We start from the raw sequence: 16,724 nt of genomic DNA, 5'->3' as shown, positions 1-16,724 counted from the left end.
AGATAATAAAATGAAATGAAATGAGATCCCTTTTGTACATAGAGGTACATGTCTGTGGTTCTTATGTGTGAATCTGTGTGTTCATATTCCTTTGATATTAATGTGGTAAGCTTCCGTTCTATCCAACGTCACAAGTGGTACTTGATGAAAGTGTTGTATCTTGCCACTGGATTCATGATTTTTATCCCTACTTGCACTTATTTTAGAATCGTTTTTAGAAACATCTTCTGATATTACGCACACCCTTGGAGGCAAAAGAATAATTCAAACATTTCGTAAGTCAGGTAGGAAAGGGATGCAAAACAAACATTATGCTTACGACGCATCTGACGTTCTCCTATCTCACGTTTTGAGCGCAAGTGTCGCTCCATGTGTCAAACGCTAAGAACTTTTACAGCAGTGAGATTCGCGGCTGTTATGTTAGACTGTGATTGCACTTTGTAGGGCCACTTTCCTTCCCCCCTGCTCCCTGATGGCAGTATTTCGAAACACGAGTATTTTGTCGGAATTATCGTAATGCAATTGTCGCTGTATGCCATTCGATTTTAGTGTTTTTTCATTTCTGAAAAAAGTGAAAACAAGTGTCGGGAGATACATTTCAAACAAGTCACGCAAACTTCGTAATTTGTGAGATCCAGCATTTTAAAACTTGTGGATTACATGCAGGAAATAGTTCCAGAGTGTGATGTAGCAGTTGTTAAACTGAAAATTAGTTTTTCCAAATGCCTATTTCGGCAAATACAACAAGATTCTAAAATCTTGGAAGAATGGCGTGTCTGCCTGTCATATTTATATGCCTGCAGCAGACAGCATTTTCGTCTCCCGAGTGTTATTTCTTTTATAAAATTGTTTGTTTCCCCTGATTTATCCCTGTTAAAAATCTATTTTCGTATCCAACATTTCGGTTTCGTCTTCCCTGTATTTGACTGCTGTCACAGTTCTTATGTCATTATCTGCACTAATGTTAATTAATACCCGCCCACATTATTTTAATTGATGCCATACTGAAAGCTGTGCAACTATGTAGAATTTATAGCGTCTTGTGTGAACCGCATCTCACGATGCCACTACACGAAACCACTAACTGTGGCGCCACATTAGAAGCGTGTGTGAATCTGGATTTACTGTGCGGTTACAATCGACTGCTTAAAGAGTTATCCTTGCCTTGCGTAGAAGGATTCGAGTGTCTTTGATTTTGTTTAATGTAGAGCGTGGTAAACGATGGCGTTTGTTTTGAAGTGGGATGCAGTTGTTGATACTCTGGTGAAGAGGAACAGCAGTCTGTGGAATTTTGGTATGTCTGTTACTCTGGGATAAGTATAGCAGAATTCTTAGTTTATTTAATGAAATGAATTTGAGCATGGGAGAAGGATGAAGATGTGTTTTGTTAAGCGTAGACATAATAAAGTCGAAAATTAAACATATTTAAATTAGTTTTTTTTTCTTATGCTACTCAAAGGTTGTAAACTTATTGGTTTTTGTTGTTTCCCTTACATGTCGCTTGCCGACTGACAACTGTACCCGTAGAATTCCACAGAACCTTATTTGTGCCCCCACACACTTTCATTTTTTGTGTTGGAAGTTATCAGAATTACATGGAAGGATCCGAATGCTGATAAGCAACTTGACTTTGGACGAAACTTCTGTAAATGAATAGGCGACAAACCAGTTTTGTGATTAACTATGTGTGCTTAAGGTAAGGGAAACGCTGTCGTCTGTGCATGAACGGCGCAGTGCTTTACTGGGCGTCTTTGTAGAGAAAGTTGAGTGCAATTTGATACATACGATCTTTTAAATGAGGTGTGCAGCCAGTTATAAGAAGAACTTGCAGTTTGATGTGGACTCCAGACCATAGAGCACCTGTATATTTTTCACATACACCGTGCATTACATGAGTTGAAAAAAGCGATGTGTGTCACAAGAGAAATACATAATTTACTGGGGACTGAACCGAAATGTTTAAATTTGATGGCTGACATGCACATTTACCAAATTTGAATCATGCACCTATGGATTCCAGTGCTGTCCAATTCTTTTACCATGACAGTTAGCAGTCTCCTGGGTTCTTCCACCAACAAACAACATCATATGTACTACTGAACAAAAGTGAGGTTCAGTGACTAGCAAAATAATTCGTGTTGTTTCGTAAGAATATGAGTGCCTTCTGTACAGAATAAAATGATTAAGTGACGCGATAAATATTACCCAGTCAATCTGAAATAAGTATGACATTACTTTGACAAGTGTTGAAGACTGACTAAGTTAAAATATATCATTGTAGAATGAATAGTCAAACAGTGCGGTAATGTTATATAGTTGTTAGCTAAGAATATCAACCTGCTGTAACCATACTGACAATTTTCACAGAGGGAGAGCACTTCCAATGGTGAAAACCATTTTATATTCCAGAAAAATTCCTTTTATCACCCTTATCTTGTATTCCAATGAACACTGCGCCAAATTTCGCAAGTGGTTATGCAGTGATGACCAGTCACTCAAGGCTGTATAATTTTAAAACAGTAGTAACTGTATTTAGTACAGAAACTGAGGAAAGGCTGCTCTCTGGTATCACACGTTTGTACTGATAGAATGTGGTGGCATTTTCCTAAACCCATTGCACTTTTGTGGTATTACGTCTGCTTCCTCTTCTTGCCATCCTGATTGAAGTCTCCCATGGCTCCCTCAAAATTCAGAGTATGGGGTTAGATAAATGCAGGGTTTGTTTCAAAATCAGATTTGTTTCCTCCCAGAAGTAATATAGGTAAGAAAGAAAGATGCCGTGAAAGATTTAATGGCGGTGATTATGCAAGACAAAAGGAGTTTCTATATGCAGCCAAATATATAATTCTTGTTTGGGGCGCAGCTCTCTATGGGTGAGAAACATTCATAGGGACTCCAGAGACATAGTTACACATGTCCCATGCTAAGAACATTGTGTAACAAGAGTAGCACATTGTGTTCTGCTGTGGTTGCCGGCAACAGGTGCATGACAGTGTGCTTGTGAAATGCCACTGCAACTGGAAGCATACTCCATAGTTGAAGTTTGTGGTACAGTATGATTCCTGTGGACAAAGTGTCTAAATTGCACTCAGATTCACTGTGAAATGACAAATGCAGTGTCACTTCCAACCACAGTGAAATAGTGTCAACAATTGGACCATGGCTGCGTAGACATGGATGATGCTGATTGGGAAGAGAGGGCTTAGACATTGACGAAAGACGACAATGTCTAGGCAGTTGAGGAAGATCCTCTGGAGTGGGGGCAAAGGGATTTTTGTGATGATTAACTTTACACAGTGGTTTCCTAATAGGTTCGTGACTAAGGAGCAAATTTCTACCATTACTGAATGGAATGATTGGAAGAATGTTCAACAGTTGTTCACAGAGCTTTGTTGACTATGTTGAAGAATACTGTCATATATCTGTGTCACTTCAAAATGTAGTACAGCACACAATAAAGGTTTCTTTGTCTCCCATAATAATGTGTAACTTACCTTTTGAAGTCCCTCGGTACAAAGAAGAAGACAGAAATGAAACAACTGAAAGCATTTGAAATGTAGTGTCATGGGAGTGTAGTAAGGAAGGAATATGTAGTGCATTGGGTCAGTTAGAAGAAATGCCTAATGACACCATATAATGATAGACAGAGGAGGGTTGTGCACAAATGACACAAGTTGTTGTTGATAACTGTGGTTCAAGGGATGAAGGAAGGAAAGAATTGCAGGGGCAGACATAGGTATGAATAAATAAAGAAGCTTGTTCACGATATGTAGCAGATGGAGGGGATAGCTAGCAACTGACCTTCACGAAAGCAAACCAGTCTTAGGGTTGGTGACCATGACAACACATTGTGTTCAGGTTTTGGCCTACAACTTTTAGCAGTTGTCCCAAGCAAGTTGGGTGCAGTCATTTTAGAACAATATTGCAACAAACATTGTTTAAATCACTGTCCCTAAAGTATGCCATTGTCTCAGGCTTTGCAAGATTCGCTTCAAAGAAAACCGGAAGCAGCACGAAGAACAAAAAGGGCCATCCTCGCCCTAAACACAGGGGCTGGAGGGTCCAGGATGGATGTTTTGTTCAGAAAGGTACTATTCTGGCAACTCAATTGACAACACGATTTCACCCTGGTCTTCATGTGAGTAAATATACATACACGTGGAATTTGTGACAAATTGTCTTTAAACCATACTCTTATTTCTTCCCTGCAGTGAAATTTGATTTTATGTTTTTGCTTCCATGTGTTTCAGGTTGGCTTTGGAAGAAATGGTACCCTTTATGCCTTGGAACCTGGCAAAGTAGTTATCACATGTGAAGAAACACAACCAAATTGGGAGCATTCATGGATTCAGAGAAATTATGTTGGGAGACAGGGTCAGATCATATACAAAAAGTTTTTTAATGTGTTACCAGTTCCTCAAGAAGGGCGTTTTAGGCTTATCGATACCATATAGGATATGGTCTTCAAATATAGTTATATGACTGTAAATTATTGTGACAGGCAGATTATTAGACTACTATGTGTTATTATAAATTAGATTTGTATCTGTTGTACAAATGTTATTGTAAATGTTTTCTTCTATAACTTGGATTCTAAAATATTGTTGCTCTGAGGTGTATTACTTTTTTTTGCAATTACATCAAAAACAAATGCAGCAGGTCGACATTAGACCGAATTTCAAGGGATTGAAAAATAGTTCAGTGTAATAAAGTCTGAATTAAAGAGGTTTTCTGTTCACATCTGAAAAAAAAATAAAAATTACACTATGTATATATAACTGTTTTTTCTGGCATATGTTTAAATGGGAAGGTACATGTACATTGTCAAATATTTGTAATCCCCCCCCCCCTCCCCCCCCCCCCCACACACACAATACAGTTCCATACACATTGTGGAACAATATTGTACTCATTGAATTAATATGTTGTGTTATACAACTGATAAGGTAAAGAAACTTTTGAATTGAATTTTATTTGATCCTGTAAGTTTACATTGTGTACAGTAAAAGTATGTGTAATATAGGACATGTCAAAGTGGCAACACTCATTATCACTTATTTTTCTACCCCTTTTGCTTACATTTTTACATCATTGATAATGAATAACAATATAGACAAATTTAATGGCATAAGTATTCTGCTACACTGTAAAACTCTTTTTCAATGAGATAGTCTTTAAGTTTCTTTGGAAAAGCATATCAAGTACACTATCTTGCAGGTTTTTAGGCAGACTTCTTAGTAGTCTGTTACCAGAGTACTGGGGTCCTTTTTCTAGCTTTGCCAGTCGGTGGGGTATGCCCCGTACTTCATTCTTCCTTCTTGTATTGTGGGTGTGTACACTAGCATTTGTAATCCAGTCCTCACTAGCTTTTGTGATGTACATTATTGTTTTGTATATATACAACAATGAAAAGGTTAATATACCTAACTTATTGAAACAGTTTCTGGGTGTTTTAGAGGTCTTTCTTCTTAAAATGGTCCTAATTGCTTTTTTGAGTTTCCCCACACAGTCACTCCATACTGTAAGTATGGTTTCAGAAGTCCATGCCACACTGCACACAGAAGGTTCTTGTCTGAATACTGTGATAGCTGCATTGTTAAGAATATGACAGAGCTTACAGACATATTAATGGTTTTTTTTTCCATTTCAGTTCATTATCCACAAGAATACCTAAGAATCTGGCAAATTCTACTTCTTCCAGCCTTGTTCTATCAACCTCAAAATCCATGTCTACAGCCTTCTCCTTGTTTTTAAACACTGCATACATAGTCTTTTTTAGCTTTATAATCAGTTCATTTTCCAATTCTTTAATGTACTGTTCTTTAACACACTAATTTTTAATCAAAACACATGATTTAGTGTACAACAATTTTTATCCATTCGCATTTTACTTACATACATCAGTTGTGGAGGGGAAAGGAAAAAAACATTAAATGCTGTTTGTCAGACTTGGTCGTAATATCTCTGATGATACCACATCCAGAGCAGCCTGAAATGCCATTGAGACATCAGAAGTGGCAAGAAATCTCTTGAGAGAGGGAACTGCAGCTGCAACTCCAGTGCGGTTTGCCAGTAACTTTAATTCAGGACAGCGGTGTGGTATCTTCATGTTCCTCTTCAGATGACATTAAAGCACTACCATCCTATTCTACACTTCAGCAGCACAGATGATGTAGTGTGCCTGCATCCAGTCTTCCATATTGACAATACAAGAGGGCTTCATCCAAGTGTAAGCCTGTATCAGGGCAGCACTGGAATCCAGCTGTATCTGCATTATAAGTAAGCTCATATGTTGGATCATGGATTTCCTCTTCAGTTTCAGTGGCAGTATTAGTTGCTGTCCACACCATCTTAAAACAATTAGTTGTGGTGTCTTCATGCCAAGCTGCAGACATGTTGTGGATCGCTGGCAGTACATTCCATTGTGGAACCATTCCTTGTGCTTTGATTGCATTGAAGGCAGCCTTAAAAAGTTGACATCTGTAATTGTGCTTTACAGAAGTGATTATTTCTGATACACTGGCTGCAGATGGGCCTGGTGTTAGCTGGCAAGAAGAAGAAAGCCTCTACATTCAGAAGTTCAGGGTGTCAAATGATGTGCAGAGTAGTGATCCAAACTTATCAAAATATATCTCTTCCTCGCAGCCATTTGTTACTGAACCTTAAAGAGCCAAGAAGACAGATTTGGTCATCCAGTCATTATTTGTATTCCCATAGTGGTATGGTGAATTTTTAAAACAATGTTATCTTTGTATTTTTCAGTCACTAGTAGTTAGAGCTGAATTACGGCAAAAGACCACTGTGAGCTTCTCCTTGTTGTTTTTTCCTCCATAACATTTCTCGCCACCATACATGTAGTGTTTTTCCTGCCATCAAAGTACGGAAAATGCCAGCTGCATCCATATTAAACACATTTCATGGATGATGCAAGTGAGAGAGCTCGGACAGAAATTCCAGTGCCCATTAACTATCATCTTCTGTGTTTACTCAGTGTGTCTCCCCAAGGACACTGACAGCACTGATTTTATACCTCTCCTAAGAACCCACTCAGAAATTCAATTTTTTAGGTGATTTCATGAGCCTTTTTTGAGAGCTTGGGGCAAGAAGATAGAATTTTCTGTGAGAGCTTGTGTTGGAACCATTCAAACAGTGAATCCTCCACTTCATATTTGACTGGCCTTTTGAGCCGGAGGAGACAGAGTTGTCTTGAGTGGATAACTGCATGCCAAGTGATATTGAACAACTGTCTAAAAAATGTTAATGGATATGTTTAATGGGACAGATAAAACTTAAACCTGAAATTTTCTGCTGAATCAAGCTAGGCTGATGGACCTACAGAAAAACACAACTATTTTTAAATCTAATATGACATTGTACTAAAACAAGGCAGGTTCCAGTCAGTCTGTTCCTGCTGTACTAACATGCAGATGTAAAACTTGGGATTTAAATGAGTTTTTCAGAAGAAAACTTTGAACAGCTCATACAGCTACGGAAAGATCAGTTGAAGATCCCACTAACACACATTGGGGAAGAAGTGGAGACGTAAGAGCAATAACAGGAGTTCAGGATATTGTGGAAAGGGTTGGAAACACTGTACCTGTGAGACCATTTGGAATTCTTATCTCTTAAATAATTACTTGTACAAGAGATTGAAAGCTATCTTTAAACATTTCTTGGTGTTATAAAAATGTGAGTTAATTGCATTAGTGTGAGTCTTAGTGCCATAGGAAGTAAGGTAAAATTGTGTAAAACAGTATTTCCTTATTGTGCCTATAATTGTAATTTACTTTTGAGAATCATATGAAAAGAGTGACATAAATGTGCTTTTCATTTGTTTTATTGTATCTAGCATCAAACTCAACCAGCCATGTGAGATTAGTGTGGTTGTTGCTGCAGGTTTGTTATACAGGGAGTGTTTTGCAAAAATTGTTTGTTATGGTTTAGTTGGGGTAATTGCAATCCGGAAGAAAATTGGTTGGCCAGTGAGGGTCTTCCATGAAATTGAAGGTTATGCCAGAAAGACTAGAAAATTGAGAAAGAGGAGAGGAATATTTGTGCCCTTCAGGCAGAGTTAGAAAACACAAAAGTTGAATTATAACAGCTGAAGGGGGCACACACAGGAGGCGTGCTAGAAAAAGGTAGCAAGCAAAGTGTGAACAGAAAAAAATTTTGTTAGCAATTTGAAATTCAGTTAAGTAATAGATTCTGCTTGCTACCAGAATTAGAGAAGTAAGAGCTTCATATAGATTGTGGAGGAATGTAGGGAGCAGCATATGATGCTAATAAACTTAATAGGTAAGTGAGGTGAAAAAAGAAAGAAAAGTTCTATTGCTAGATGGCAGCCATTGGAGGGTTGCAGGCCAACAACTACAGGAGAAATTAGGTGCAGAGAACCGTGTCACAACTTTAGTGAAACCAAGTGCTAGTTTGTCAGGTAACAGTTAGATCAGATGGGTGTTGATAGTTAGGGGAGCTGGAAACACTACCTACAAATGAAAAAGAGAGTATTGGGAGTCACCTGGACAAAGTAGGAGCAACTAATGAGCATGCAATTTTGTAGAGGTTGCTTGGCACCATGACCAGCCCTCGGTTAACACTGCTGTAAAGTGAGTAAACATGAAGCTAAGAGGGCTGCTTCACATGGATGCAAAATCTCATATTGTTGTGCTGGCCCAGTAGTTGCTATAGGAAGATGGGGATATCCTTCTCATGGCCTACACCTAAATAGGAGGGGTATGGACAAGTTAGCAGATCTATTAGCAAGAAACACAAAGGTAGAACCCTGTGGTTAATGTGGCCAGGTGAGACACTGGCATTAGATCAAATCAGAATTCAGGCGGACAGCATTAAAGGAAATTAAATTGACAGAGACTCCCTGTTCAACTTATAATAAGAGACGAAAAAGTAAAATCGATTTGCTTCATCAGAATATCAAGGGTGAAAAATTAAGTAAATGGGTTGTTAATGTGTTTGGAAGATGATATAAATTGGAAAGAAACTGATGTCTCTTTTTCTGTGTGAACACAGTTTAACCGCAGGAATAGAAAACCTAAATGCACGTGGTTATAAATTAGCTGCATGCTCAGTAGATCCAATATGGACAAAGGAGGAGTTGTCAAATTTATACAAAAAAGGGACTATAAATACAAAAATGTAGAGATAAGAAAAATCTGTGTAGAGGATATAGAAGCATGTCCTTGTGAGATACTATGGGGAAATATAATATTTGTGATTGTTCCGTTATACGGGTCTCCACTGGTTAACTGGGAAATTTTAACGAGCATTTCTGATGAATTATTGTGCTCTCTGTCAGAAAAAAGGAAGATATTATTAAAATTATGTAATTTTCCTGAATGAATTTGACAGGAAAAGTTATCTGGAACTTATAACCACTTATAATTTGGTCTCAGCCATAAATTTCCGCAGCAGAGTTGTTTAAGACAATAGTACCCCATATGAATAATATATTCATTCAACAAGCAGAAGTTAAAGAAAAACATGGCTCTCCGTTGGTAACTGTATTGTCAAATAATGGTGCACAGTTGGTCACATTATAGAACTTAGCTCCATGTACTGTTCGGAAAACAGTGAGGATGATTAATGCCAAAACTACTAAAGATTTTAAAGAAAGCTTAAAAATGTTGACTGGAGTGAAGTTTACAATGATTCTAAATTTAAATTCAACCTATTTCTTGATGAGTTTGTATCCATTTCTGAGAGTAGTTTTCCTAAAAAGATAATTTTATGTAATATCGGCAAGTCATTAAAGAAAGCTTGGGTCACTACTAGCACCAGAGTCGGTTCACAATGAAAAAAGGACTCTTACAAAATAACTAGAACAAGTAATGACCCAGAAATATTTTCTTAATATAAACTATACTGAAATAAATTAAGAATAGTTGTAAAAAGCAGGAGTATGCACATCTTTCAGAAACTGGCAGATCAGACAATAAAATAAAGCTAGTATGGAATATTGTTAAAAGAGAGACAGGAAAAGAAGCAACAGAAGAGACATTTCAGCAAAGAGACCGTGAGCATTGTAAAATAAATTGCAAGTGTAACATGTATTTTTAATTATTACTTTTTAAAAGTGGGTGAGAAAATTGATGCAAGTAATTCAGAAGAGAAAGCAAAACAGTCACTGAAGAAGCAATAAAGAGGACACTTAGTGAATTAAAAATTAATCTCTATCTGAAATAAGGAAGATCATCACGACTCTAAAAGTAAAAGTTGATACGGGGTGGATAATATGTCCAATAAGATATTAAAAAGTGGTGGCCCTGTAATAAGTAATGTTCTTGGTCACTTATATAATGCATCATTAACTCGGGGTGTTTTCCCAGAAAGATTGTAGTGTGTCATTGTTAAGACTTTTTGTAAAATGTTGTCAGTAACTACTGTCCAGTGTTATTCTTTACATCATTTTCTAAAATTTTTGAGAAGGTAATGTGCTCCAGAGTTGTCACCCACTTGCGTAGTAATGGGATATGTAATCTCTCATAGCTTGGATTTCAAAAAGGCCAGTCTGCTGAGTCAGCTAGTTCTATGTTTGTAGAGGATATTATAAATTCTTTGATTGGTAAGCAGCACTAATTGGATCTTCTGTGAGCTGTCAAAGGCATTCGGTTGTCTCCACCACAATTTCTATTAGAGAAGTTTATTTGATGAAATATGTAGTTTAGCAAATGCCTGGTTTAATTTGTAGGATTTTGGTAACGAATGTCAACATTACTGATTCACATACACAATATTTATTTGTACACATTATACATACAGATGCAACTTAAACAAATGGTGTCTCAGAAACCATTGGCCAAGGTCCAGAGATACTGTGTTTTTTTTTTGGGGGGGGGGGGCAGTAGTCCACAGCCTCAGCCCCCCCTCCCCCCCAAAGGCATGGAATGCTGAAGTTGTGGGGCAGGTCGTCTCTGGAGACACTGTTGAGCTTGTACTCGTCTACATGTCTTGGTCAGCACTGCAGTCTGCCTCTTCGTGACATCGGTACTGGCTGAATAGGTGGTAATGGAGGTGCCATCATTAGGTCATCCGTCAGTGGTTGTACGTGATCCTTTGGTGGGGGTGTAGGCTGATCCTGTGTCCGGTTTTCCCTGTTGTGTTCTGGGGCTGTCACATGTAGGATGCCATCGCTGGATAGTGTAGATAACAGTGTAGCTATATTGACTGATTGTGCTATCGGTATGGAGTGGTACAATAATCGCGACACCATGTTGTTGCTGAACTGTCGGTTTTCGTACATGGCAGACACCACAATCATTGTGCCATGTAGAGACACTGTGATATCTTCTGGAAGATAGTGTTTACATTGACTGTGACAGAAAACGGGGTTGTGTCATGTTGTGAGGCCAAAGGGGCAGCACTGTTGCCCGGTGTCTCCGCCATAGTCCTTGTTGGCTTCAGTCTATTGACGGATACAGTAGTAGGTTTGCTGGCTAGCATGATTTCGAATGTGTTGGGTCCTCATCCTAGTACTTTATATGGTCCACTGAATGCTGGTTGCAGCGCTGGCTAGATGGTGTCTGTGTGTAGTATTACATGAGTGAAAGTGTAGGTTTTTGTGCACAAATACAGTGGTGGTTGTGTGGTGTGACAGTGGTGGGACTCTGATGCTGTGTATTCAAACTCTGACCTGTCGTACAAGGCCTTGGACGTCCTTGTTGCCCCTTTGTCCATTTTCTGTGTGAAAAATTCTGCCAGGAGGCTAATTGGTTTGCCGTAGAGGGTCTCCGCTAGTGAAACATTGAGGTCCTCGTTGTGAACGATTCTGATACCCACAAAACCCAGGCTAGGACCTCTGACCATTCGTTATCATGGCATACCAGTACTGTTTTCAACATGTGGTGCCACCATTTCGCTAGGCTGTTTGGGTGCGGATGGTAGGGTGTGGTATGGAATTGGTGGCAGCCGCAGAGGTGGAACAGTTCCATAAACAGGAGTGATTCGAATTGTCTGCCCTCATCGAGTGTTAATGACTCAGGGCAGCCAAGCCTCGCTATCCATAGCTGGATGAACGATCTCACTACTGTCCCTTCTAATATGTCCCTAAGCAGTGCAGCCTCCACCCACAGAGTCATTTGGTCGATGACCGATAGGATATAACAAGATCTGTTAGATTCAGGTACTGGCCCCACTAAATATATATGTGCATGGCAAAAACGGCCCTACAGGACAGGGAAGTTCCCTAACAGCGGCTGGCTGTGTTGTCCTCTCTTCGCCCTCTGGCGAGTAATGCATGTTCATGTCTTAGTGGCACAATCCCTCATCACATTCAGCCAGTCACAACACTCTGAAACTAGTTTCGTTGTGGACGCACTCAGCAGTGAGCTAAGTTATGGAGCAAGGCGAATATTGTTTGGCGATAGTTGGCAGGTACAAGAGGTTGTTGCCTCCCCATTGACACATCGCACCGAGCTAGTTTGTTGGTTCTGGCCACAGGGCACAGTCGTAGTTGTAATCCCGTGTTACCGCCTGGCAAGAATCGCTCCAGGTCTGTATGTGAGGTTATCAAAATTCTAGAGTGGTCATGACTGCTAGGTAGGACAGGTAACCGTCAACCATATTGTCTGCTCCACACATGTGGTAAATGTCTGTTGTGAACTGTGAGATGTGGTGTTGGTGTGGCATTGACAGATGGATTCTTTCCAACGTCAGATAATGGTCGATGGCCTGTATAGATAGCAAGCGGTCTTCCTTCAGTATCATCGTAGACGTAGGGCACCACTTCGTACATGGCCAGTAGTTTGCGGTCAAAGGCCGACCGTTCCTTTGAGAATCTGTCAGTTTCTTTGAGAAAAAATGGAGAGATTGTGTCATCCTTGGTACTTCTTGCCTATCGCTCAGTTGCTCACGTCTGATGTAATGATAAGACGAGCATCCAGTGAAGGTAGTGCGAGTGTGACGGTGTGGGTTAGTTGAGCTTTAATGTTGTCAAATGCATTTTGCATCTCGGCTGTCCATGTTAGCTTCCTCTTCCCCGATGTATTTTTCCACCTGTAGAGCTTCTGTGATGGGAAGTAGAGTTTCAGCTGCCTGGGGTAGGTGTCATCGGTAGGAATTGACATCGCTGAGAAATTTACGTAGTTCTTGGTAATGTGTGGGAGGGGACCAGTTAGTAATCTGCTCAATTTTGTCCTGTGTGGACCGTATGTCTGTTGCGTCGACTAGGTGGCTGACGAATGTGATGCAAGACTGTCGCATTTGGCATTTGTCAGTATTAATTTCCACCTCATGTTGTGACAGCTTGTCATTTACTCCATGCAGCTGTCGTTCGTGTTCCTGTGGATTTTGAGAATGTAATTAAATAGTCTAAATAAGAGTAACAGTGTGGAACATTGAAAAACAACCCATCAATGAATCTTTGCCACGTCTGTGCAGCATTTTTCAAGTTGAACAGCATGAATAAGAATTCATATAAACCGAATGGAGTGATAATGGCTGTTTTGTGAATGTCCTCCTGGGCCATAGGTATTTTGGAGTATGGTCTTTTACAGTCCAGTACACTAAAGATGGTTGCCCCTGCTAAATTGTGTTCAAAATCTTTGATATTGTGGACCAGGTAGCTATCTATAATCATTCTGGCATGTGGAGGCCGCATAGCGATAGGTAATGCCCATGAACTGTCTGAAGGTCTGATTCTACCACCCTGGAGAAATTCTGCAATGGCTGTCTTTAGTCTATGAGAAACTAGGCAGTGTGGGAGGCGGCGTATAGGCGGTCCTGGAGTCATATTAACTCTGTGGATGGTGCCGTCTGTAACTATGCTAACTGGTTTGTTTGGTAGGGGTGGTCCAGGGGGCGAAATCATGTTGTCCAATTTGTCTGCAGGGATGGTAGTCTTGTCGATGGGTAACTCGCTTGTGAGAGCAGAAACATTGTCGCTGTTCAACCCGCATGCGAGAGCTGCATCACCAAGTAAAATAGGCACTGTACTAACCTGTGTATCTGTGCTAGTGGTTGTACAGTTATCCTGTGGCTCTTGGGTCCACCGGGACATTTGTAGTTGTTGCCGTATTTGTTGCAGTTGGCTGGCCAGTTTGTGGTGGCGGCTGCATAGCTGCTCATTCTGTGTACATGCTTTGTAATTGTTGTTCTCTTTGTAGATGTTTTCGTAGGCCATTGTCATTTCATGGAGTTCGTCGCACAGTGTTGCACATGGTAGTGCACAGATCTGCTGTGGCCTCGATGTCTAGCAGTGGTCGGCAGACTGTCACTGCAGATGCCCCCTATAGGGTGTAGTCCATTGTCTTGTAATAACAGAGCTTTGCTGAGATCCAGGATGAGGCGTTAATGATGGAGGAAGTCCGCTCCAAGCACCAGTTCCACCCTTTTGGCCACAAAGAAAGTCCATGGACGTGTTGTGTGGTCATCTAGCCAGAGCATAGCGGAGGTTGTCCCCATTACTGTTATTACTGAATCATTTGCCACTCTGAATTGTATGGTTGAGGGCTTGTAATCTCATGTGATGAGATATGGGTTTGCATGCTGAATTTTGCACCCGTATTGACCAGCAGGTACTGGTGCAGCGGTCATAAACAAACAGTCGACGCAGTCTGTCCCCGTGTTTGTGTTTGTTTGTGTGTGTGTGTGTGTGTGTGTGTGTGTGTGTGTGTGAGAGAGAGAGAGAGAGAGAGAGAGAGAGAGAGAGAGTGTGCTGCTACCTCCAGTAGAAAGACAGCTTGTTGTAGGGAGGTGGGCTGTTGGGCCCAGGCCAGTCTTTCAGTGTAGTTTGGGTAGTCACATGGCTGTTGGCAGCGGCGTGCGTCAGTGCCAAATCTCATGTGAAACCAGCGGTAGCTGCTTGTCGTTTGGTTTTGGCTGGGCTGTGCTGTCACGACCCTTGTCGGCCATCTCCCTTGTTTGTTTATCTCTTGCAACAGCTGGGCATGTGCACCGTGATTGTTGGGGCTCTGCAGCGGTACTGGCCTGGAAGATAGCTGGGGTCCAGTTCTGGGGGGGGGGGGGGTGTTGTCTGGTGTTTGCGCCGTGTCTGCCATTGCTACCATCTTTGTTTGTTAGGCACCGTATCCATCGTTGTCATGGTGGTAGATGGGTGTCCTGGCGCTGATCAATGTCTGGTGTCACGGTTGTGCCATAACATCAATGGTGTGTCATTGCCCAGCATTATCTCATTTATGGTGAGGTGCAGTTTTTGCTCCGGCGTGTGTGATAATTGTTGCAATATTAGTGACTTCACTGTCTCATACTTGTGTGCAGTCGGAGTATTTAGCAGTAGATCGCTGATGAGCTCCACTTGTTCTCCGAGGTGGCTGACAAGTATTAACAGTTTGCTCTGGTCATCCTCGATCACTGCTATCCTCATCATACATCTGCATAAAGGAAAGCACAATTCTGGTGAGTTTGTGTGAATGGGCAGCAGGTGGAGTTCGATAGACGGTGGGTGGTTCCTGTAGTGGTTGTTTTGTGTTGGCAGTAGTTGCAATATTACTCGGACCAACTGTGTCTGGCATGATATTCTGGTTGGAGCTGTGGTCTTGCATGTGGCGCTACTGGTCGGGCAGTGACGTCACACCTGTGGAGTGGCGAGTGTCGCGGCAATGCTGATATTTCTATGCTGTCACCCGTGTGATGTATAGAGGTATTGGCAGACTGTGGAGAAATATAGTTTTTTTGGATATCACAGTTTGTATGTGTGTGTGTGTGTGTCCACTGTGCACACTGTTCTGTTAATTGCGTTACGGTTGCTGTGGTGGCGTAGCAAGTAAGTCCATGTTAATAGCGTAGTCCCCCTAGGGTGTAGCACGCATTGCAGTAGGTGGGGTGAAGTCATGGTCGGTCGGAGGCCACCGCGGCGTGGGAGATCCTTGTGGTGTGTCCATATGATCAGCAGTGTCTCTTGTAATCATCGTCGGCCCACATGGCACGGGGTTCACAGTAGGCGTGGTGGTTGTGATGTCTGGTTCAAACATGACACCTTTCATTGTCAGTGTGAGTGGTGTAGCAGTCATGTTGTAATTCTGATATCCATCTTGTGGTCGTAGTACTGTTGATGTGTCTGTTGTGGCGTCCTGGTAAAACGATCATATCGTGTGCATGCAATGGGCATCAGCATATCCAGGTGGGGTGTGAGGAGTGGTGCGGCCGGCATGGCCATTATGTCATGCCTGAGGTGTACTGTGGTATGCAGTGTGGCTGCCGCGACGTCATCCGCCTGATATGTGAGAGCGAAGCAGTTTTTGGAAATATGCCATTCTGTTCAAAATCACTGTTAACCTGCACCATCTGTCCCTGAGACCACCAAATACACTGACCTGTGTTTGTTACGTCGCTGTGGTTGGTGTCTGTAATTGGTCTGTCAGTGCCTGACATCTCATTAACGGTAGAGTCACTTGATTGATAGGGAGACTTGCGAGTAGCATTAGTACTAGCTGAATATATATCAATTGGATTATTGTGCTCGAGAATGGTGGAGGCAGCATAGTAATGCCATTGTGCATTGCCACCAGTCGTCGTCGTCTCTTTGTTATGTAGTCTGACAGGATTAGTGTCCACATAAGCACTCTAGCACTGTTTTCAGTGTTCGTTGAAGGCACTGTGCTCGACTGTGCCAATGGTTGCATTGTTGTGCAGGTATTCAACATAGAAAAATTGCAGTTTCTGTCTTGAAGCAGTGAAAAGTCGTTAGATAAACACTTACTATCATTGACTGTAGCTGGCTGATCATCGGTGTGTGTAGGATCCACACTGAC

General features: G+C 41.2%; 1 protein-coding gene across 1 annotated transcript; it reads left to right on the top strand.

Annotated features, from left to right (window-relative positions):
- Nucleotides 1-1,159: 1,159 nt before the first annotated feature.
- LOC126278257 (39S ribosomal protein L27, mitochondrial) lies at nucleotides 1,160-4,772 on the top strand. The gene is made up of 3 exons (XM_049978258.1): nucleotides 1,160-1,294; nucleotides 3,975-4,138; nucleotides 4,251-4,772. Exons 1-3 carry the CDS (start codon nucleotides 1,222-1,224, stop codon nucleotides 4,452-4,454), a joined length of 441 nt encoding a protein of 146 aa, XP_049834215.1. The 5' UTR covers nucleotides 1,160-1,221; the 3' UTR covers nucleotides 4,455-4,772.
- Nucleotides 4,773-16,724: the final 11,952 nt, after the last annotated feature.

This window comes from Schistocerca gregaria, chromosome 6 (genome assembly GCF_023897955.1).
Source record: "Schistocerca gregaria isolate iqSchGreg1 chromosome 6, iqSchGreg1.2, whole genome shotgun sequence".
Classification (NCBI taxonomy): Eukaryota; Metazoa; Arthropoda; class Insecta; order Orthoptera; family Acrididae; genus Schistocerca; species Schistocerca gregaria.
This window is presented reverse-complemented; position numbering and strand designations above follow the sequence as displayed.